The sequence below is a fragment of the Gallinula chloropus genome, assembly GCF_964237585.1.
Source record: "Gallinula chloropus genome assembly, chromosome: 1".
NCBI lineage: Eukaryota > Metazoa > Chordata > Aves > Gruiformes > Rallidae > Gallinula > Gallinula chloropus.
Window position 1 is genome coordinate 141,166,037 of NC_140085.1, and position 23,539 is coordinate 141,189,575.

The window sequence follows — 23,539 nt, forward strand, 5'->3', positions numbered from 1 at the left end:
GGGTGGATTTCTGATCATCTGGGCTTTTATTCCACTTAAGCAGCACCTAGTTCTTGTAGCATGCCTTGGTGGAAAAACAGAGAGGGGGGGAAAAAAAAAAAAGACAAACCACAAGCTGCTAAGGAATTTGCATGGAAAGTACTAGAAACCAAACGTGCTTTCACTTGTGTTTTTCTTTATTTAAAGTACAACTGAGAAAGGCAAAGCAGGGAGCAAAAGCATGTTTTGCTATGACTAGAGATGTATCACGTTAAAGGTGACTAGTCAGCTGCTAGTTAAGTTAACGGGGTGGTTTAGTATGTATCGCCAGCTCTGCTGGGTTGCTCTGAAACTAGGCAGTGTTGGTGGCCTCTGTCGTTACTTTCTCCAAGGACTTTCTCTTTTAGACCTTGTGTGGGTCTGAAGTGGTAGGAATTGTCTTAGATTGGCTCTGTCTTTGTGTAGCAGCTCTTGAGAGCTACTGAATCTGATTTTCTGGGGGAGATAGTCTGTCCTGAATACAGGTGTGTTTCCAGCCTGAATCTGAAGGAATCAAGAACGTTACTGGACATCTCAACCATCAAGTACTGCTGTTGTTAATTGTCATGATTTTTATCACTTTGTCATTGTTCTGTCATTCTTATTCTTGTATGCTTTGTCTTTCATTGACTGGGTAGAGTTTTTTCTTGGTTAATTTTGTTTTGGTGTGAAGCTCTGTAAAGCAACCATCTCATGAGCATTTTGTTCCTCACATTGCATATTGCATTCTTGTACTGTACCAGAGTTGGTGACCGTATTCCATCGGTGGAAGAGATGAGTGAAAGCCGCTGGCTGTATTTCAGGTGACACTGTGCTTTCGTTGATGCCAAATTAACCTGGTGCTTGGCTTTCTTCATCTTTATAACACTAAGTGTGTTCTATTTCTGTACTATGGCATGCTGCTGTTGCTCCTCCTTTTCTGCAGAGTGCCTTAGATGTTCCTCAGTTCTGAGTCTCTTCTGAGCTGGGAGAACATAGAACATGCATCATACCTTTAGCTTAAACAAAAAAACCCCAAAAAACCAAAGCAAAACACACAAAAAAAAAAACCCCAAACAAAAAACCAACCCCAAACAACAAACAAACAAAGCACACCAAAAGAAAAACCACAAAATACCATGTCCTTTAACTCTTGTGTATGGTTAATTAATGAAGCAAAATTAGTGTCTCTGGCCTGGGAAGACTTGAAAGCTGGTGAATCATGGATGTGATCCAATGATCCCTAATCACTCCAGTGTTACTGAAGTATTCCTTGGGGTTATTTCATACAAATGTTCAGGTTGGAAGGGACCTCACAGATGATTTAGCTCAGCCTTTTTTGGGAGATGTATTTTTAAAACCTGAAGGTTATCACATTGCTTTGTAAGAAGATCCTAGTAAGAGTGGAGATAAACCAGGAACCTAGGATCCTAGTTTTCTGCAGTTGATGGTTTCTATAACTGGTGCATGGATGGGGTAGGGAGGGAGCTTGGGACAAAATCTGTAACTGACACCTGTAGGAGAATGTTTATTTCTATGTGCAGTGTATATATAGAGAGATATATACAGTATTTGTATAAAGAGAAGTCCTTAGGGTGCGGCGATGGTAGGTTATTCGTGTATCCTGTCCCACTCAAAGGTTCCCAGCCATCTGCTAAATTTGCCAGAGATGCAGTATGTTAGTTTGTACAGAGAATTTGAGAACTATTATCCATTACAGTTAGCCTTGGCTGTTGCTGTGCTAATTACATATGCTAGAAAGTAAGAAAGCCTGGTATTTTGATAACTTGTCATCCATGTGTTACAGGGCTTTGGCAAGGTTTTTGGAGCATCAGAAGAAATGGTTCCACCCATTTTAAAATGACATAGTGGAGAACTTGAAGTAGTTCTGTCTGCTTCTTTTTAATTCTTACCATTCTTTTCCATACACTTAGTTTCCATTTTGTGTGTCAGCCATTTTCTACCATGCTGCTTACATGACCAAACAGGCTCAGCATCTGAGGGGTCGAATCTGAGCAACTGCTTTCCTATGTGTGGTGCCTGTAGAATACAGACCAAGGAGGTCAGGAGCCAGCTAAGGGTGGAAACAGCGTGCTTCGGCATTACTCAATGGAATCCCTTTGCTATTAGAGAGTCCCTAAAGCATGAAAAACCTTGTATACCTTAAAAACAATGACAAAAAAAGTGTTTTATTTAGTGAGGAGTGAATTTGATACTGGAATACCGATAGTGGATTTGTCTGTAGCAGACTCTTCTTGCCTACAGATTCCATTAAACTTCCAAAGGCAGAAATAAAGATGGCTGAACTTTATGTACCAAAGTACCAAGGTATCTATCAAATACCAAATTGATGCAAATGGGGGAAATCAATGGATTTTTCACCAGTTTGGAGATATACATGTGTTGTGACGGCTGAAAGCCTGCTCGTTGTCTTCATCTGACATCTGCATTTTAAAAATTATTTATTTGAATTGCTACTGTACTCCCTCAGGAATCCACACACAACTGCTGCAGTGTGCTTTCAGAAAGGGGGGGAGGGGAAAACAAAGATGCTTGTTGCATCTTTGCACTGCCCTGGCCTTGGCTGTCCTGCAGCTCACACACACACACCCCCACCAGTCCTTGTCACAGTGTCTCTTCAGCAAAACGCTGGTTTTGGCCAGATCTGGGTTACTTGCTTGCCTTTCTGCTCAGGGGGTTGAGCAAACACTGCAGTCATTAGGAAGGCTTCCTTCTCCATGCCCCCCATCTCTGGGAGAGGGTTTGCATAAATCAATCCAGTAACAGTTTTACTTCATTTAAAAACTAGTTAAATAAATAAGAACTGATGTTGGTCTTTACAGCACATTTAAGTTATGGGAAGCTTTTTGAATGTACTTAAGGATGTGAGGTGGATTAATTTTTTTTTTTTCTTTTAACCACCAGAGACAAATTATGTTGGAGACCTACGTGCATCAGCTCTCAGCTGTACTTGTCCTTTCAGTTATGGAAGTAGTTAAGCAAGGATGAAGTAACTAAATGTCTTCTGTGCTCCCCTTCACTGTAAAGGAGTTTGGAAGAGATGTGATTGGGGTTTTTTGGCATGGTTTTGTTTCAGATGATAAAGATGAGACTTTCTTAGAAGTGGGGCATGCAAAAACATGATGCTTGTCATGAGACCGGGCTGTACATACCTTGAGACTTAAAACAGGCGGGCTTGCTGCAAAAAGCCAAAGCTTTCTACACAAATGTATACTATAGTAGAGGATGAGAGACACAGCATGTTAGTTGAAAGATACAAGTAGTAGTTATGAGAATTCAAAATAGTAATGCATTTTGTGTTAATCTGCAAACTGAGGAATACATTTTGAAATATGAACTTTTAAAAAAGTGATTTATAAAAGAGTTAATTAGAAATTCTCAATATAAATTTACCTGAAGAAAAGTCTGTGTGGAGGTACTATTTCAATACTGAAAGAAATGTCTGCACTAAAAAAAATTATTTTTTCCTAAAAGTGTAACAATTTTAATACAGAAAACATCTCTTTTTTTCCTCTTCAGCACAACAGTGAACCCAAACACCTGGTGTGTGTTGTACTGTGAGTTTTTGCTGAACAGTGTGGTCATCCTGCTTTGGTCCTTCTACTAAGCCTCTTCCCCTGCCTAAGGGCAGTTAAAATCCCCCAAAGGAATCCACAGCCTTGTGTGTTAAGTCAAACCAGAGACTTTCTTAATGGCTTGGTTTTCTTATGTGCTGTGAAAGGAATGGGTAGCACAGGGAGTTAAAACTATTTAGGGAATGCAAGCAATGTTCCTCCTCTGGAATGAGCTTCTTGAACTCCGCCTTTCCTATTGCCAGCTGCGTGGCTGACCCCATCGTGGTTGCTGTGCGTAGTGCACCGAACCTCCCCAGTGTGCAGCTGGAGTTTGGAAAGCCACTAATCTTTCTTTTCTGTGTATTTGCAGAGGAATGCAAAACCTTATGTATATTGCCATGCTTGAGCAGGTTTCCTGATGCTGCTTGCCCGCTTTCTGTGTGGGGCTTCACATTTGTCTGCAGAAAACACTTCTTGCCACGTCTTGTAGCCTACACAGTAACATCCAGGTCCTTGTAACCTCATGACCTTTCAGATCTCTCATGTGTGGCATTTTATTTTAGCACAACCCAGTATCCAATCCATTTGTCCAGTGTTCCCTTGAACTGGTGAAGATTTTCACTCAGGGCTGGTCAGAGTCAATGAATTCCCAAGTCAAATGTGCCTAAGAGTGAAGATGACTCTGTATATGGAAAAAGGAAGTGATGAGAAAAGAAAAAGTCAGGAAGACATCCAAGCAGAGGACTGGGTCTGCACTGCCTCTGTATGAGGCTGCCACAGGCTGTCCTAGAATCAGTAGCCTTCAGGATTTCCCCATAACTACTTTAAGTCATGTGAGGCCTTGGATTGGCCATGAGTCCACAAGGATGACTTAACACTTTGGTTCAGTGCCTTTCTTCTTCTGTCATTCTATTAGTGCTGCCCTGGAAGTTACTTGAGAGTGTTTTGGTTTAAACTATGTGACCTTCTGTGCCTGGAGGTAAATCATGTTAGGATCACTGCTTACCTTACGCAAGCACATGTCCCTGGGACATGCAAATTGTATGGTCTTACCAGCAAGGTTCTGTTGGCTTCTAGTGATCCTCAGGGATGTTGCATAAATACTGTGGTTGGAAATACCTGGCACGTGGCCTAGGTAACAAAGAAATTATTACACTGGCTCTGCCCCTTCAAGAGAGGGGAAATGAAGTTAGCCCTTTCAGATGATATGTTTTTGTTGCTGCATGCATTTCCCTACACTTACTCCACAACATGGTAGGACTGAAACAGAACACCTTTGAGACTGACAGTCTTGCCTAACATCTGAGGTTGGAGGTCTAGGCTCTACAAGAGAGCGTGGAGATTAAGACATGAATAGGATTTAAAACTAGTCAGGTCTTATCTTGGCAAATAGCTATCCCCAAAACAGACCAGAAAAACCTGAACATAATTACAAGGATTAAATACCCATCTTGCATAGGAGCACTGTGTGAAAGGGTGGTTCATTAGCAGGATGCTTTCTAACTATGCAAAAGCAAGTAGGCAGTTTCTTATGAACATATTATTCTGTAATGGTCTGCCATCTCACACAGACCGTCCCTCACACAAGTGGGAGGCTGGACTAGACAAATGTCTTGTTAATCCACTGCAGCTCTGTTATGTTAGGTGAACAAAACTTGGAATAAATTTACATCACAAGTCTTTATAAAGTATTTTTGTTGCTTCACACAGTGCATTAATGCTTTGTGTGTGTGTGGCTTTTCTTAAAATTGAGTCATTCTGAGGCTCATCTGGCAGCTAAGTTATTTATTGTGTCAAATATTTAGTCTGGGCTTATTCTTAGTCTGTGGTTTCTTGCTGCTGGACAAAAGGGATGCTCTTAACTAAAGAGGATTCCACCCAGAGTTCACCTTTTAAGCCAAAACCAGTATCTGCCAGTGTCCTAAAAAAATTGCCAACAAAGGTAAGCAGTTAAAGTTGATGTTGAGATGGAGTTAAAGCTGTTAGTCAACAGGTGCTGCTGTGAAAAAGCATTTTGTTTATAGCTGGGCAATATGGACAGCTCTTCCTCAAACTTTTCTGATAACCTCTCTGAATGCAGCTTTGCTGGGTGCTTAAAGTGCTTTTAAAATGCGTTCTGCCAACCTTACAGCATTTGTAACCCCCAGTCACACTCCTCACTTTGTTTTCCTAATGTTTCTGTAGGGTTGGGGTTGACCCAGATCAGGATCCTCCACCTACTAACGACAGCTTTCAAGTCTTGCAAGGAGTAAGTAATTACATAACTTCTCTATTAGACTGATCTTATTTTATAACTAAGGAGATAAAGACCTGCAGAAGCTACGTGTGTGGATAAAACCTCTCTCTCCTAGCCGGCGGGTCAGCGTCCTGGGTTTCAGCTCATTTTCATGAGAAGCTGGGAGGGGACACAGCCAGGACAGCTGACCCAAACTAGCCAAAGAGATTATAGCATATGACATAATGCTCAGTACATAAAGGGGGGAGTTGGCTGGGGAGGAGGAATTGCTGCTTGGGGATGGGATGGGCATTGTGTTCTGGGTGATGAGTGAATCACACGGTTTGCATGTTCTCTTATAAACATAGTTGTTTTCCTCTTCCTCCGCTGTCCTGGCAAAGTGTCCTTATACCAACTCAGGAGTTTTACCTTTTTTTACCCTATTTTTTTTCCCCCTGGTTCTCCTCTCCATCCCACTGAGGGGGAGAGGAGTGAATGAGCAGCCGCATGGTGCTCAGCTGCCAGCTGGTCTAAGCAGTAGCAGTCAGTAATGTGTTTCAGTTCATAATATTCAAGTAATGCCCACTGAAAACCATTCTGTGGTGTCAGGTGTAATGCTGCAGCGTTCAGCTTTTTGTGGACGCATATCAGGCGTTAAAAACCTTTCAGAATCTACTAATACACTCTGTTTAACAATGTGCTTTCCTCTTCCTTTACTCCCCAACGTGCTCACTTTTAATATGCTACAGCATGAACAGTCCACAGCAAGACTGACCCAGAGATAATCTGCTTGGCTTCAGTTCAATAACTGATACAAAATTTTGGCCCTTGGACTTGCTTAGAGTTAAAGATCAAGCTTGCTAATCTGATTTTAGCTCCTATATACTGTACTGCAAGCCAGCTGCCTCTTGCCTGTACTACCTACTGCCTGTGTGGGGCAAAAGGAGTGCTGTAAAATTGTCATTTATGTTCAGTGAACTGTTGCTGTGAGTCTTCAGTGCAGCTTTCCATGCATCAGCAACAACCCAGGAATTGACTTTTTTCCTTTTGATATGCTATTAGCAATTGAGACTACCAGAAGAACTTTGTTCATAGCAGAAATTTCAATTTCTCTCATCTGTAAGTGAATTCTCAGGAGAAGAGAAAGGTCTGGGGGGAAGGAAAAACCCAAACAAACCCAAACCACATTTCCTGAGGCTGATGTGGGAGCTTCCTCTGTTCAGAATACTGCTTGACACTAATTGTTCAGTAGCACAAGTTGGTTTTGTAGGAACCTGCTGTAGAGGAAGCTGAATGGCAGGAAAGACAGATGACTTTGGACCCAGATGATGCTGAGGGTGTCTGTGTGAGCTCTGTTCTCTTTTCTCTTTATTTTTTTCCTTTCTTGTCACAGGCTGCAGAGGTAAGCGATACTTGCTCAGCAACCATCTCTTTCATTGCAGAAGCTGCATCAGGCATCTCTGTGTTCTCTGTAGAAGCCTGTGTCCAGCAAACAAAATAGATGCTGATGTGTTGGGTTTGGGTACCTGAGAGGGTGAACTTGGTTTCGTAGCTTACTGGAAGCAACCAGAAGTCCAGGCCTCAGAACACCTCCTGCAGCGAAGGCCGCGGTTACTGCACAGAGCCCAGGCTAGGAAGTGGTGGTGTGCTAAGGTGGCTGTGGCCAGCTCAGACTGAGCTTTTTGGCATTTGGGGAATTGCTTTAACAGGAAACAGAGCTCGGATATTCTGTTCCCATTGAGTGTCTGAGTGGAAGTAACTTGTTTGCTTATTTTCCCATGTAAACATGGAGCATTTACCCGCTTGTTTCCCTCTTTAGTTGTGTGTTGCATTCCTGATGGGCTCCATTTAGTCAGTTCCCTTTGGATTCCTCTTTCATTCACCAAGCCAAGATTAGCAGCATGTCCAGCTAAAGAAAATATGTCCTTTGGGAGTGAAGATATACTAAGCTTTAACTCTTGGTGGCTCATGGATTTCTTGCAGATCAGAAGTACACAGGGCAATCCTGTCTTGTTCTTTCCCAGTAGTTTGGCAGATATTTTGTACAAGGCTTTAGCACTTCATCTGTTTTCCTGTGTTTAACTTTGGCCTCCAGCCAAAAAAAAAAACACCCAACAAGCCAACAAACCAAATCCAACCACCCAAAACAGTTACAAAAGTAAAAGCAAATGCAGCTGCAGACCAGCTGGTGTGATGATTTGCAGCACAGCTAGTAAAGGGATTATATTTAACGCTGTTAGCAGTGTTAGATGTTTCTGAGCTTGATCTAGCACTCTAGAAATTTTTTCTCAGTTGTGATTTTATATGGATTTCCTGTTAAGCATGTTCTTTTAAAAGTGATGTTTTTCATCAGGTTTGTGAGAGTTGGTCAGGTATGCCAGAATCCTTTCTTTTTTTTTTCCAGGGAAGCAATAGTTTAAGGAAAGAACACTGAATAGACCTAAAGCTAAGGAAGCCAACCAAGCAATTACTAGGGATCAGTCTGGATTACCCCAGTTCATTTTTTGGGGGAGGAGAATGGGGATGGGACATCAGTGAGGCTTATTTGTTAGTTTTGGAGTTATTTTTATGTCCATTACTGCATTAACTATGCAGTAAGCTTTAAACTCAAGGGAACTTGGTAGAAGAGGGCTCATAAAGGTAACTTGAAGGTAATGAAGAGAGCCACCTCCTCTGCAGTAATTTCTTGTCTTTCTAGGAAAAATAACCTTCCTGGTGCAATCATGTCTCTAAATAGCTTTCTTCTGCAGTCCATGTGCAGTATTGAAGTAATTTGGCGTATTTGGACAGGACATTGCAATGTGATTCAATGGGATGTGTGACTTCAGGGTTTTCTCTGCCTGAAATAATTGAAAGTGGTTTTTATCTTCTTTTTAGGACGGCCCGGATTCTGAAAGAAGGAACAGGACAAAGCAGGAAAGTGCTTGGCTCTTCAGGCTGTGGTACAGCTTTGACCATAAGTATCCTTTTGAAAACTCAGCTTGGCTTCAAGGCACGACATGTTCACCTTTCTTTCCTTTCCATGTACCCATATGTAGCCTTAAGCACTTGAGGGAGTCAAACTGGAGAAAGATCAAGTATCTGACAGGTTTGAAGCACAGAACTGAGACTTGAACTTGCTGACTCAGAGGATGGACCTTTCTTTTCTTTAATGCATGGTCTGCCACACTTGCTGGAAGACAGAAACCCATCAGTTCTAGGAGCTGAAGTCTCATCCTAAACAATAAGACAGCACATTAACTATTTCAGATCCTCTGATTTGTTCCATTCATCTGTTCACTGATGCTCACAGCATTATGTTTTTCCAGGTCACCGTACATGTCTAAGTCCCCACTCGTTGCTCTGAAGAGCCATCTGCTTTTGTGATGTAAGTCTTCTTTGGAAAACCCATCACTGATCTGGGAAGTGCTGGAACTAAAAAACTACATGTGATCCAGCTTATTGCCTTCAATATATCCAGAACTTCCTACCAGTGTCAGAGCAGAGAATGTCCCTGTGTGTATATAGTACTATACAACCCATCTGTAGTGATTGTTATACCAAAGCTGTTGTTAACTATTTAACCTTGTTTGAGCTTCTGAGCAGTTTCTGTGTAGCTGTCCTGTCCTTTATGCTCATGTTTTTTTAAACCTACTAAGCATGTTCATAATCATTACATCATACAGGTTCCCCTCTTTAACAGCCTACATTCACTTAAAGGAAAATGGCAAACGTAATCTTGTGGCCATGGCAAGCCGTTGATTTTCTGGGGATAAGTGAAGTTTCAGTTCTTGATTCCTGGTAATTTCTGGGGCAGCTAAATAGATGTAAGCACTGGTGATAGGTCCTTAATCTTGTGGCATCCAAGAAGCAAGTCTTTTCACTGGTGTTCTTGCCATCAGTTGATGAGAGATTGTTGGCACAGCTGATGCACCAGAGCTCCCTTTCATACCTTGTGCATCAAGATATTCCCCCCCAGGGAAACCCAGGTCTAGTGTTGAAAGCATTGAGATCCTAACAGTGCTTGTCTGCTCAGGGTGAAATCTGCTTGTGACATGCTTTCAGATGCAGTGGTGTAGACCAAAGCCCTGAAAGGAGTGTATGTGCTAGTTTACATATTCATAAATGTTACTAACTTTGAGTTAACCCCTGGAGTTGTAGTGGCTGGTGTCAAAGTGTATTGCGGTCAATTTTTGTTATTTAAAAAATCTCTGGCAAGAAGATGGGAGGATTCAGCTGTGGCTGACTGCTGCTTGTTTGGCCTTTTTAAGAAGGAAGTGGAGCTATCCTCTTCCCCTGTGTTTACAAAAGGGATGTACCCGATGAAAAAAGGAGTAGTTGGCAATGCTGACTTCCCCTATGCTGACGCTCACACGAGTACAGTCCCCATCAGCTGCAGCAAGGAGGGGGAGGGGGAGAGTGCTAGGTGAAAATTACAGCTTAATTAGCTGTTTCACAGAAATTTAAAGAGCGCTGATAATGTGTTTGCTTTTTCAGTGGTGAAGTCTGTGGCAGGGAAACTGATATCCAGAGGCAGAACTGTTGTACTGTATCATAGAGGTAAAATTCTGCTCCTTCTGTAGCAAGGAGGCATTCAGATAAACATTGGCTGGGTGGGCTTAAATTGCATGGAAGGGATGGTCTTTGGAATTGCCACCTGTACTATACCTATGGCTAAATGTCACAGTATTTTTTGCTGATGCAGTCACTGGGTTTGTGGGCAGAAGGGCAGGCTGTCTCAAAATCCACTCTTTGCAAAGGGACTTCACTTGAAAAAGACATGGATGAGATGCACTTGGCAGGGCGTTCCCAGGCTGGGTATTGTCTGCAGAGCTCTGTGCAGATGGACAACCGTGAACTTCATTCCTGTGGAAGGCAGAATTCACCTATATGTGGTGGGCTGTTCCCTGGGTTCACCCACTATTATTAAACCCAGAGAAAACAGCAGCTTCGATCAAGTACCAGATGCCTTTTATGGGTTGGTTTTATTATGGCCGAGTGGCTGCGTGCCTGTCTGCGATGCAGAGGCTGGTAGGTCACAGTGAGGGGGAAGATGTTATTTCTTTCCAGGACTGGGTGTAGCCACACTGTTACTGGGGGAGGGAAGGAGGAAACAGAACTCTGCAGTAGCATAATTGCACCATTATGTGCTCAAGTAAACACGCTATGCCAGGCTCTGCTACAGGGGAGGGACACATCTCTGCTAAAACTGCCCCTTTAACCCCCTCTTTCCCTCGAGCACCTGATCTGTTGAGAACATCAGAGCTGGTTCCCTCTGTGCTTAGAGGCCTAAGAAAGTAACTAGAATACCTGCAATATATATTTACACTTAAGATGACCAAGCTGATTTCAAACAAACAAACAGAAACCTTCTGGTCCTTATTCCAGACAATGTTTGGAAGCCTTAGCACTTTCTTCTTGTGCCAGTCAAGATCAGCGTGGGGCTCTGTAGCAGGGATGCCTTTTTTGACTCCCATGCATTTCCTCAGGAATTTCCTCAGTCTGGAGTACGAGTGCAAACAAATAGGGATTTATTTATCTGGGGGCAGACCTATAAGACCTTTCCCATCCCTGAGCCCTCTCAGTGTAGTTTAGGTAGCATTGCTTGGGCAGGTGCTTTCCTCCGCCACCGTGTTACGTGGTTCTTGCCATGTAGTTTTTCCCTTTGCCCTTCTGAAGCTCAGTGTGGCATGTATGTGTGTGCAGCAGAGGTGCTGTTGAGCCTTACCAGCGTGAGATTTCCAGTCACAGCTCTGTCACCAGCGAGTGATGGAGCAGTTCAGGTGGCTGCATTGCTCAGAGGATGTTGGATGGGAGCTCTTTCTTTCTCTGCGTCGGGCCATGCAGCCATGTCACCTTCCTACCTCCAGCTCACAATCTCAACACCGTTAACATCAAAGCACTCATGCCCCTGCTTGCTTCCTTCTGGCTCCACAGCCCAAAAGCTGGGAACACTGCAACTGCTTGAAACTTGTGGGACGTGGCTAGTTCTGCTCACAGTAAATGTGTGGGTAAAGAAACCATCCTTGAAAGGATCAAGGGAAAAATGTTGTGGGGGTGGGGAATGTTCTTCCCTCACTTGTTTAGAAATGCAGACTTTTTTCAATGGCTGTTTCACATGCAGTTATTGAGTGACACAGATGAAAGGCAGAACCACAGTTCTGTGCCATTAATTGTCTTTTTGATTCTCAGTGGTAGTTTCTGAGCCCTGATGTGTCTTCCTTAACGACTGAAGTTATTTAAAGCCGATTCTCACTCACAGTGGCCCTCCGTTAACCACAACTCTACCCAGCTGGTGTGGCCTGATAGCACGCTGCCTGACGAGCCCTCAGGTTTATGATGTAAGTAGAATGACCTGAGTCTTGTGTGTTCTGCTTTTTATTTAACATCAGCAAAGCAGGGTTGTTTTTATTATCTTTGGGGAAAAGGTTGGTGTGATATACGCACTGCAAGGAAGTGCTGGTTTGTCTTAAGTGGGAAGGACTGAAGATGCTCTCCTCTAAGGCAACAGCTGCTGTTGGTAGAATTCAAAGATGATCTTACTGTTTAAACACTGCACTTAAAAAAAACCCATCACAACACTTAAAGATATTGGAAAATGACAGGCCTAGCCAATAAAACAGTTCAGTGAACCCCTTCAAAATATTCAATTCCTCCCCACTGTGTTTGGACAAGATTATTTCCTGTCATTGGTAAGGTTGTGTTGAGGTCTCCTTCAGAGAAAGACACTCAATGTTTACCCACACCAGAAAGAAATCTGGTAGGGTTTCCCTTCATTGTTTCCACAGTGAAATAGGAGATTGCATTTCAGAAAGTGTTTATCAGTCAGTTATCTCAGTCTAGCAGGTCACTATACTGTCTTAACAGCTGTGTCTTGCAATAATTAATGCTTCATTCTCCTGTTACTCCTGCAAGATCCTGATACACGTCATTGCTATCTGTACAGTGCTTCTGAAACATACAACTTCTTGTGAGCCACTCATAAATCCATAGTATTGTGTGGGATCATTCAGATTTCCAGGTTCTCTGGAATGGTAACATCTATGTAATGTTCCAGTAGTCTTGGATCAGATTTCTATTAATCTTTTCCTAGAGAGTTACAAATTCCACTTGCAACTTTGAAATACTTCCCCACGTGTCTTTCTGGTATCATTAGCACCTCTCTTTTACCTTGCAGCAAAATTTCAAAGAAAGTTGAAATGCCTTCTGCCTATTTGGAGCTATTAGTAATTCAAGGAATTGGCCCTATTCCCATCTTTGCAATGATGGTAGAGATCTCAAAGCAGGTCTTGGCTGGAAAGCTCCTGTCAGGGCAGTTAGCCTGCTTGTGTGTTGCCTGTGTCAAAGTATGATCTTCTGAGTTATCCAGTAACTGAGGATCTAACCAGATTGATGATGAAAGCTTTGCCTTTCATTTTCTATTAACAGTTGGTCTATTTTTCTCTTTACTCCTCGTAAGTGTGGAAACTTATTCTTTAATTGGGTTGCTTCTGTCACACACCCCCACACCCTCATGGGCTGGAAACTTCCATCCCTAGATATGTTTATTAGGCTGTGTACTTTGAGGTGTATAATGTGGAACCTTCACACAGTGTTGCCTGTTAAAACCAGCAAAGGCTGAGTTAAAAAAAATTGAGATTTTTATTTCTGGTTTATTTTCAAGAGTTCCTCAGTTCTGCAGTTGCTTTATTGCTTTTTGGTTCTTTGTGTGGCTGGCTTTGCTACAGCTCTGACCAGGCCATTTTACTGCTGCCTAAAATGCTGTGGAATCTTTTGCTGCCTTATTAAGTGCGGGTGAAGCAACGAGGTCGAGTTTTTGAGGGGACAGGAACTTCTTGGAAGAGTTGTGCTGTTGTGAGGCACTTCCAGGAAACTGGAGTGGTACATCTGAGACAATCAAAGCCTGAAGACTTTGAACTAAACAAACACCGAAGTCTGTGAATACTCAACAGAATGTAACATAGCTGGCAAATGGGTTTCAAAAAGCAGGAAACCCTGGATCTCATTTGGGTGCATGTCTCAGAGAGAAGAAATCTTGCAAGTATGTGGCAACACATTTGCCTATTGGTTTCAGCTTCTGCTGCTGTGGTTTCCCCTAGCTTTATTACAACCTTATTTAAAGTTCATTTTCACTTCTGTGAGTGGGACTACCTCTCTTTAATTAGGTGCCAAAGCGGGGGGTGGGGTGGTGTTAAAGTCTGAAAAGCAAATAACCTTATTACCTCATTCACCAGAAAACATATTCCAAAGAATGAGATTGTGTCCTCTGAGCCTCAATTTGGATGAGGTACCTGTGAGGTTGAGTTGGCACATAGGGGTGAGGTACGGTGGATTTTTTCCAGAGCTGCTGCTGTTCCTGTGTCTTGCTGATGTTCTCCCAGTACTTTCAGACCATGCCAGTAGGCTCATCATTGAGTGGTGCCCACCCAAGCAGAATTCAAGTTGGAACTTCGATGTGTGAGAGAGGGAGATTCAAAACCTGCCTGGATGTGATCCTGTGCAGCCTGCTCTAGGTGATGCTGCTCTGGCAGGGGGGTTGGACTAGATCTCCAGAGGTCCCTTCCAACCCCTGCCCCTCTGTGATTCTGTGAAAGGTTGCTGTAGTTAGTGTTTAAAATTATCTCTTTCAAGAACTCACTCCTGCTTTTCTCTCCTGGTGTTACCTTCAGTGCACCACCATTTGGCAGGGCTTTTCACTTTGTCCCAAACTAACGTAGATCACCCTTTCTCCCCTTTTAACTGTCCTTTGAAACTTTGTAATTCTCTGTTTCATCAATCATCCCAACTGGAAGAAGCTCCTGTGCTCTCACCGGCTCTTCCTGATGAAGCACTCCTGAGGAGTATGTGTGCGTTTGTTCAGGGGTACATTTTGTGTCCTGCATGCTCTCCTGCCCATTTTTGGGGGAAAGCTTAGTTTTTGCACCACACACAGGCACAGATTGACATGAAAAGAGAGGAAACTGCATTATTTTTTTAAATATGCAGTGAAGAAACTTCAATTGCAGTCTCTCTAAGTCTTCAAGGAGGTGACTCTCAAAACTGGTAAGAAAGCTGTGCAGCTGTGCCTCCCCCTCCCCTTTCTTCGTGGTCCTAGCTTCAATAGCAAAAATTTGGGCTTGGCTGAGAAATAGAGAAACCCTTAACACTGATCCTCAGATGCTTTGCATGCACACTTCTTGATGCTTCTGGTTTAGAGCCCTGAGATAAGTAACCTGTGGTGCAGGTTGCGTCACCCGCGATGCCTGTGTGGTACCCAGCAGCGTACATGGTGACTACCAGCACTTTCTCCATGCAGTGTGCAGCTTTCTGTGCTGCCTGAGGAGGCAATAAAGGCTGGCTGTGTAAGCAACCACCCTACAGAAGCCTTTTTAGCTGTTTTAATGCCTCCAACGTGAGCTCTCAGGAGCATGGGCAGATTTTTTTGCCACAAATGGGACAGAGTGCGATGGGGTCCCTGAGGGTTATGGGCAGCTCGTCAAAGAAAGGTTCAGCCCTTTGTAGGGTTTCAGATTTAGGTACTTGGCCATGGAGTTTGTCACTTTAAGTAGTGAGGTTCAGACCTACGTTTCTTGAGTGAAGCGAAGCTGTTCCTTGCAGAACTGTAGGGGATTGCAGAGGCCAGCTTGGGGTTATTTCTTGGAAGAATGTCAAGTCTCTAGGGATCTGCTTGAATACATTTCCTGTCTTTCTCGAAAGAATTGTTCGAGCTGCACGAAGCACAGTGGTAGGTTTATCCACCCATCCTCTTTGCTTGCAAACACAGCAAATCCGTGTACTACACGGGGTTGCTCGTGGATGTTCTCTGGGGAAATACATGAAACAATTTGCCTGCTGCTTGCAGTGAAATAAGTAAGTAGAATGTGGCTGGTACGAGGTGATGTTTGTTCACTGTATTGAGAGAAAACTTAAGTGTTTTCTCTGGAATTAATCATGTTTATGTTACGTGTAAGTACAGCCTGGGATAAACCAGCAAAGGCTGAGTTAAAACACAGAGCCTGCAGCCCTCTCCATTTAGTATCGTGCTTCCAGGAGCTTTTCAAGCCATTTGGAGAAGAGTAGCTAAATAGGGCTGGTAGCTAAATAGCACTGTGGAGACAGGAGATGCTTCAGGAGCTTGCTGCAGCTGCTTCACTCCTGGACCTGGCATGGCAATGTGTCCTGGTACGCTGGTAGCCCTGCCTTCGCCTTCCTGGGGCTTCCTCTGGGGTAAACACTGTGGAAGGCAACTTGTGGTAGAGCTTCGCAGCTCCTTCCACTTCACAAAACATAACCAGTCAACAGTCACAAACAGCCTGCTTGTTATTCGCTTCTCTGCTTTTCATCTTTGGCCTTGGAGAAAAGGCATTCTAGTATCACACAGAATCACGAGGTTGGAAAAGACCTTTAAGATCATGTAGTCCAACTGTTCCTGTCCTATGCAAAACCATATCCCTAAGTACCTCATCAACCCTTTTTTTGAACACATCTAGGGAAGGTGACTCAACCCCCTCCCTGGGCAGCCTGTTCCAGGCCCTCACAACTCTTCCAGTGAAAATTTTTTTCCTAACATCTAATCTGACCCTGCCCTGGCACAGCTTTGTGCCATTTCCCCTTGTCCTGTCTCCTGTCGCCTGGCTGAAGAGACCATCACCCACCCCTCTACAACCTCCCTTCAGATAGTTGTAGGTGATGATAAGGTCTCCCCCACTCTCCAGCACATCAATGTCCTTCTTATGGTGAGGGGCCCAGAACTGGACACAGCGCTTGAGATGCAGGCAGGGCTAAACCCCATCATTTGGGTTGAACAGGGGCACAATCACTTTCCTGGACCTACTGGCCACACTCTTTCTGGTGCAAGCCAGGATGCTGTTGGCCTTTCTGGCCACCTGGGCACATTGCTGGCTCATTTTCAGTTGGCAGTAACGTAGAGAGCTATCAGATTTTCTTAAACAGCCGATTATTTTGTGTACTTTCTAAAAGCAGCTTGGGCTTGTCCCTCAGACTTTCACTTCTTTGAACAGAAAGCTTGTGAAGGGCTGTTTCTGCCAACTGCAGCCGAGCCCTTTATTTCCTGCCTTTTTTCTTTTATAGAGGGTGATGGCAGCTCAGTGTTTTCTTTGATTGCAAAGGAATTTGTGATTTGCTCTTTGAGAACGGTGCTCTCTGTCACAGTAACCCTTGTCTCTAATAAGCTTCGTTAATTTCCGTGCCACAGAGGTTCTGAGAAATCAGGGTCCTTTTGAAATAGGCCTTGCCTTACTCCTGACACTGAACTGCATCACTTCTTCCACTCATTTTGGTAACCCCCCCAGCACCTCTCCCAGTCCTCATTCGTTAAACGTTCTGAATCCCCCAGAGGATTCTGCTGCTGTATTTTGGGCAACTATCGTTCTGAAATAATGTCAGAAAGCTTTCTCAGGAAGTTTTATTTAGCCAAGCACTGCATTTGTCATCATTGACAGGCTCATCAACATTTTCACAGAGTCACAGATTTGTAGGGGTTGGAAGGGACCTCCAGAGATCAGGTTCAACCCCCCTGCGAAAGCAGGTTCCCTAGGACAGGTCACACAGGGAGGCGTCCATACGGGTCTTGAATATCTCCAGAGAAGGAGACTCCACCACCCCCCTGGCAGCCTGTCCCAGGGCTCTGTCACCCTCACTGTGAAAAAGTTCTTCCGCATGTTGGTGCGGAACTTCCTGTGCTCCAACTTGCAGCCATTGCCCCTTGTCCTGTCCCCACAGACCACTGAAAAGGGGCTGGCCATTTTCCCATGTATCCCACACTTCTGATGTTTATGAACATTGATCAGATCCCTTCTCAGTCTTCTTTTCTCAAGGACCTGAGATTTTCAATCTCAGGGGCCCTGAACTCCTGTTCCGCAGTAGAGGTGGGGATCCCTGGTCAGGCTGATGGCTGGTGTCTGATCTGACACAGCCTCTTCCCACTCCCTTTGCCTAAAGGGAAGAAAACGATGCATTTTCAGCACATGGCTTGCTCAGTGTCCAGCCTACCCAGGAGAGCAGCAGTTACACATGCTCACGTCTCAGCTCTCCTGCAGCAGTATGGAGCCGCTGGCACGGGGAAGCGCTCCCTTTCACCTGTGACAAAGCAAGCTTTGAGTACTGACAGAACTTGCCTCACCCATGAGGAAGTCCCATTTCCTGACTAATTCATCTGGTTTGCCTTTTACCAAGACCATGTTAAACAGGGGCGAAACAGTCGCCTGCTGTTGTGTTATGCTGGGTAGAAAAGCTGATTCGTTACACTTCAGCAGTTTCCAGCCTCTGACCACCTATTTCGTCCTGTCTCTGCCAAAATAAACCCACAGAGTTTCATGAGCCACTTTCTTAAATGACTTTTGAAAAGGAAACATCAGATCTAGGTACAAAACTAAGAAGCAAGTGCTTTCTTGTATTTGTCTTTCCTACTTTTATGGCTCAGGAGCATTCCTAAGATCTGGAATTCTCTATTCAGTACCAGGTAAGACTAAGCAGATCATTTAAGAGAGTCTGGTTATTTTTTCATCTCTAACAAAAATTTGCTGAAGAAACCTTGAATATAAAGCATTTAGGCCTAATGAGTTCTTACCAGTTTGCATCAATCTTTTACTAATAAACTTGACTAATTAGCAACAGATGCAACTCTGACCTCATATCTGGAGTAACTTGATTTGTGTCTGGTCTCCAGTCTTTTTCCTGTACCGCCTTCTAAATGGTGATACAGAAACCAGTGTGCACCACCCAGCTCCCCTGTGCCTCTGGTAAACTTCCAGTGCTGTTAAATCCCTAGTTACCCCCTCCTAATCTAGTCCTTGGATCCAGCTCCCCCTTCTTGCTCCACAATAAGCAGCAGCTATGCAGCCAGCAGTAAGCTGATTTGCAAACACTGGGTTCAAGGATATTTTTGACACTTCTTAAGGTGGAACTGTACCGCTTGCTGCTTCTGGTTTGATGAGTAGGTAAACTGTTCAGTCACCTCCTTGGCAAAGACCAGATGTTGTGAGCTGTAAAAAGATGGTTTTGGTTTGTGTTTTTTTTTCTTCTTTCCCAGAACCAAGAGCAGCTTAGAGAAGAGGATTCTGATTTTATTCTGAATGACGGTGACCTTACCGTGACATACGGTGATACGACAATAACTGCAAACGGTTCTTCTGGCCCTCACACAGCCACCACCAGCCTCGACGGCAGAAGAACAAAAAGTAGCTCGGAGGAAGCACTGGAACGTGATTTGGGAGCAGCAGATCATGAAGTTACAAGCAGGGGCACCCGGCTAGTATTTCCTCTGGAGGACAACGCGTGATTACTGACTGGATAAAAATAACCCTTGCTCTGTGGACGGGTCAAGGAGGACTGTGGGCCACTGTCTCACCTGAGGTGGGGGTGTCTATCTGAACGAGTTAACAGGTGTAAGTGGCTTTACCAGGGTCTGAAGGTGTCGCCTCTTTTTGGGTTTTATTATTATTTTTTACTGGAGATGCTGACAGGGGGATTTTCTAAATGTCTGGAAACAGACAAATGAGAGAACTGGCCATTCTCCCCTTTTCAACCATGTTTTGAATCCAAGTATAACTAGCACGCTGCGAGTGTCTTGTTCAGCAGCAGCAGCTCTCTCTGAAGAGGGGTACGTGGAAGTAACTGTTGTAGAACCGAGCCTGTCTTGGCTTAGCTTGGGAATGTGGAAGAAGTAACGTAAACATGACAGTTACTATGAGATTAAAAAAAAAGGGGGGAGGAGTTGTGGATCTGAACGTGGAGAGATCTGTTGTGAACTTCTCTCATGAGTTTGAGGAAACCATAAAATGAACCAGGAGGGTGTACTTGAGGACTGTGGGCGTATGAATGTGAGGCTGTGGGGAATCTGTTACTGCACACCGTACTTCGTGTGTTTCAGGGGGGAAAAAAGGGAAAAGATTTCTTCACTGGCCCTGTGTTAAATAGGAAGGCGATGAGAGCTACTTCTCCCTTTAGCTTTGGGCACCTTGACCATTACTATTAGCCTAATTCCTAGTGCCTCAAATGAAAACCATCCAGCTTCCTGTGGTCTGAGATGTACCTTGACCCGACAAGAGCCTGGAGCCAGGCTTTCTCAAGGTAAAACTTTCCATCACCATTCTTAAGATCGGATGAAGATGGTTGGAAACATGTCTTGGGCTGGGGAAAACAGCAGTTAAGGGGAGGGGAGGAGGGGAAGAAAACAAGAGAGGCAGGCAGTGTTGAACTTGCATGGAACCATGGGGTTTCATATCGCTCAGAAGAATCCATGGACTCTGCTTACAGTTCCTGTGTGCAACAAGCAGCGAACATCCAATTAAACAGACAAGCAAATGCTGCTGGCTTCACCATTTGTGACTATCCTAACAGAAAGGTGTTTACTCTTGTCCTCTCCCAGAGGAGACGTGGAACTTCAGTGGGGCATTGCACAACGACGTACGAGCTACAGACGTGACAAACTGCTGTAACACCTTCAGTGTGAAAAGGGACAAAAAGAAAATCAATCTTTGCCTAGTGTTTAGCCCACTTACATGTAGGCCAGCTTTAACTTATTGCTAAATGCTCTTTAATTTCTAGATGAGGAGATACCGTTGTCGTCTTCGCCAGTAGCTGAACGCTTACGCTTCCACGAGCAGCTCAGCTCTTTAAAGCATGTGGAAAATGTGATGTCACTCTCATGTCTCAGAAGGTTTATTTTTTTAAAGAGTTCTGTGGCCCACTAAGGTGATGTAATATCAGTTTGTCTAAAAAGTGTGGGGTTGTTTTTTTTCCTCTTGCTGCCGTTTCAGTTGTCCCTCCCATAAAATTGTGTGTGAGTAAATACCCACCCTGTTTCATCCTGAGCTGTTGAACTCTGGCAGGCTGGGTTTGGTACGAGAACTCAGCGCTGCAGAGAAGCGCCGCAGCCGTATTGTCCACTCTGCTTTCTTTCAAACGTGTTCTCTGAGTGATCTACCTCCTTGTCTGTCCCTCCACGGCCAGTCTGTGGAGGGCACTGATCTGTAATGACTGTTTGACGATATTAAGATGAGAGACACGAGGATGCTGGAAGCTTTTGCTTTTTCTTCATGGAAGAGCAATACAATCTGAGCTCTGCTTTTATGTGGTGAAGAGTAACAAACCCTGGTCAAGATCTCTGAGCAGAATGTCTCCTTTTCAGTTCTCCTCTGCTTTCAAGGAAGACAAAGCAGATACCACTGATCCATGCTATTTATACTGTTTACATGGCTTGGGGTTTCCTTTTTTTTTTTTTTTTTTAAGTGCTCTGGCTGTAGAAAAAGTAATTTTCTCCTTAAATTACAAAAACCAATTGGGCAAGTCTTTGGGACCCACACTGTCAATGCTGAGTGAGGACTTGAGACTTCTGCAACAATTAGCTGAGTAAGATGAACCAAGTTTTGGGTTGAGAAAGTGAAACCTAACCCCAAATAAATGGACTTAAATACAGTGAGGCAAATCTTTACATGCAGCTCAAAGCTGAAGCTTACCAAATCGCTTTGGCTGAAAACCAGAGTCTTAGGCAGAGAGTTACCTGTTCTGTGGAAGAAAGATCGGGTTCAGATTCTGGAAGCAGAAATTGTGTTCCATTAGATTCCTCGGGAAGACTGAATCTCTTGAAAGCATCAATAAACCATCCCAGTGCAGATGCTCCTCTGTCTGTGTTCTTAATTTCCATTGAAAAAAATATACAGTTGAGTAGAGTTCACCAGTAAGATCAAAGTGTGGCTGTGAAAGAGCAGCCAAAGTCTCCAGATCATTGGTGAGAGGTGAGGAACATAAGGCTTGAACTTCACATTCCAAAATTAAATGCTTATCCAACATGGTGGGGAGAGGCCCATATACACAAGCTTAACTTTTATTCATGTATCCCATCAATTTTGTTCCTTAATTTTTAGCTGTTTGTCTTCCAAACTTGGACTTCGCTACCAGCAAAAGGTAAGCTAAAACATCTAGCCTCCTCTCACTACTGGCACCGATCCTTGTGCTGAATTTGGACATGAACCTACTGAAAAAGTGAGGGGAGAAAAAAATACCCCGCCCACAACCCTTCATTGTCCTTGAAACACTGTGTATTTCACTGACCTTGTTCCCTGTGTATATACTTTGGAAAGAGGAGTTCAAGGCTTTCATTTCCTTTCCAGCAAGGCAAGAACCTGACCGAACCGTACCGGCAGATGTCTGTTTTCTTACCAACTCAGTGCAAAGCTTTGAGCAGAAAAAAACAGTTTTAGGTTGTGCTGATGGGCAATCGCTGGGTGTTGCTCTGCTCTTCAGACTGAGGAAGCCATAAGAGGGTCTGCACTGAGAGGAGGTATTGCTGTACTAGCATAGGATGTTCCAGCTTGTGGGGCTGCTGTTGCGTGTGGGGCTGAATGAGTTCTCCACGTGTGTTTGCTTGCTGTGTGCTCCATGTACTGCTGAAACTCTTCACTTGAAGTTGCTGATGACTCCTACTAACTTCAGGCCCTAGAGAAGGACAAAATGAAGCCTCTAGTCTTATTCCAGTGCTTCACAGAAGCGAATGCAGGCAGTAGGGCGAGACCGCTCTGCGCCTGCCCCCATTCCCGCGTGAGGAAACCTGCCTGCCTTGTGTTACAGGCTGCAGCAATCCACAAGCCATATGCAAGCCTGGCATTTAAACGGACTAAAAAGTTATCTAAGCCCTTCTGTACCCTTTCCTGTAATGTTGTGGGGGTGGAACTAGAAAGATTTTCCACTTGCAGAACTTGGAAGAACACAGAACACCTGGAAAACTGGCACGTTTGGGCTTTGCTTGCTTGTTAACTCGGTGTGTGCGAGAAGTGACGGTGTTTTGAGTTGCCCATGCAAGGCTGCAGGTCTCTTGTGCCAAAGAGCAAATTCTCTGGAGCTGTGTGGGACAGGAGGCAGTTTATCAGCAGCCTCCCCACGCGCCTGGGCATAGGACCGATCTCTCAGGGTGCTGTTTGGTGCGTTGGAAGCCCTGCCTGTGCTGCCTGCAGCAGTAGCTCTCCTCACCTCATAGAAAGGAGGGACACTGATGCGTGGGTTTGTGCTGCACGTTACACGCCTGCTCTGCAGGGGTTGGGTACAGTGTATAAGGAGTCTTCCTCTCTGGAGACATTCAAGCCCTGCCTGGATGTGTTCCTGTGTGTTTTTGTCTAGGTGATCCTGCTCTGGGAGGGGAGTTGGACTAGGTGATCTTTTGAGGTCCCTTCCAACTCCTGATGTTCTGTGATTCTGCCTTTGCTGGTAAAGACTGAACAAGTCTCGCTCTATTCCAAGGATGCAAGTTTTTTTAGCCTACAAAAGCACCCAGAAGCCACTTATGTCTTTATTTTTATGGTGAGGGAACTGCCTTTGGGGAAATAACTGCAGAAACATTAAGAGGATGAGAAAAGGCTTCAAACTTTTCGTTTTGGCTGAACTTCCAATGAGCTGATCTGAAGCAAAGGCAAAAATGGTGTCTGCTACTATGTTTTACTCCTGGGGGAGGAGAAGGACCTCATTGTAGGAAGTCTAGCAACCTTTACAGATAGTATGAGCAGCTTGCAATAACAGGGAGACCAGATCCTCTGATTCTAATCTTTGTAGCCAGAGAGACAATTTGTAGATTGGCACGGAAAGCGTGGTCCTTCCTCTACAGTTTCGATTTAGCTTGAACTGGGGTCTCTCTTTGGACAGCACTGGTCAGAGGAGCTGCTTTGAGTCTTGATTTGTAACAGTAAAGCCCTGGATGCTGGTGTTCTTCATGTGCTTTTCAGAGGGAGGTTCAGTGTTTCTTTTAACTGCGTTTGAAGTAGCTCACAGGAATAACACGCTT

The 23,539-nt window shown here is 44.2% G+C and overlaps 1 protein-coding gene across 1 annotated transcript in view; it reads left to right on the forward strand.

Annotated features, from left to right (window-relative positions):
• The window catches only part of SLC9A7 (solute carrier family 9 member A7), a gene marked incomplete at its 5' end in the record, with an annotated part of 72,837 nt that extends 51,466 nt beyond the window's left edge, over positions 1–21,371 (forward strand). Inside the window, 5 exons of the mRNA XM_084279534.1 lie at positions 762–821; positions 5,757–5,820; positions 8,665–8,747; positions 12,002–12,107; positions 18,797–21,371. Coding sequence (XP_084135660.1) covers positions 762–821; positions 5,757–5,820; positions 8,665–8,747; positions 12,002–12,107; positions 18,797–19,045 — 562 coding nt within the window. The 3' untranslated portion in view covers positions 19,046–21,371. The remainder of the gene's footprint in view (positions 1–761; positions 822–5,756; positions 5,821–8,664; positions 8,748–12,001; positions 12,108–18,796) is intronic.
• Positions 21,372–23,539: the final 2,168 nt, after the last annotated feature.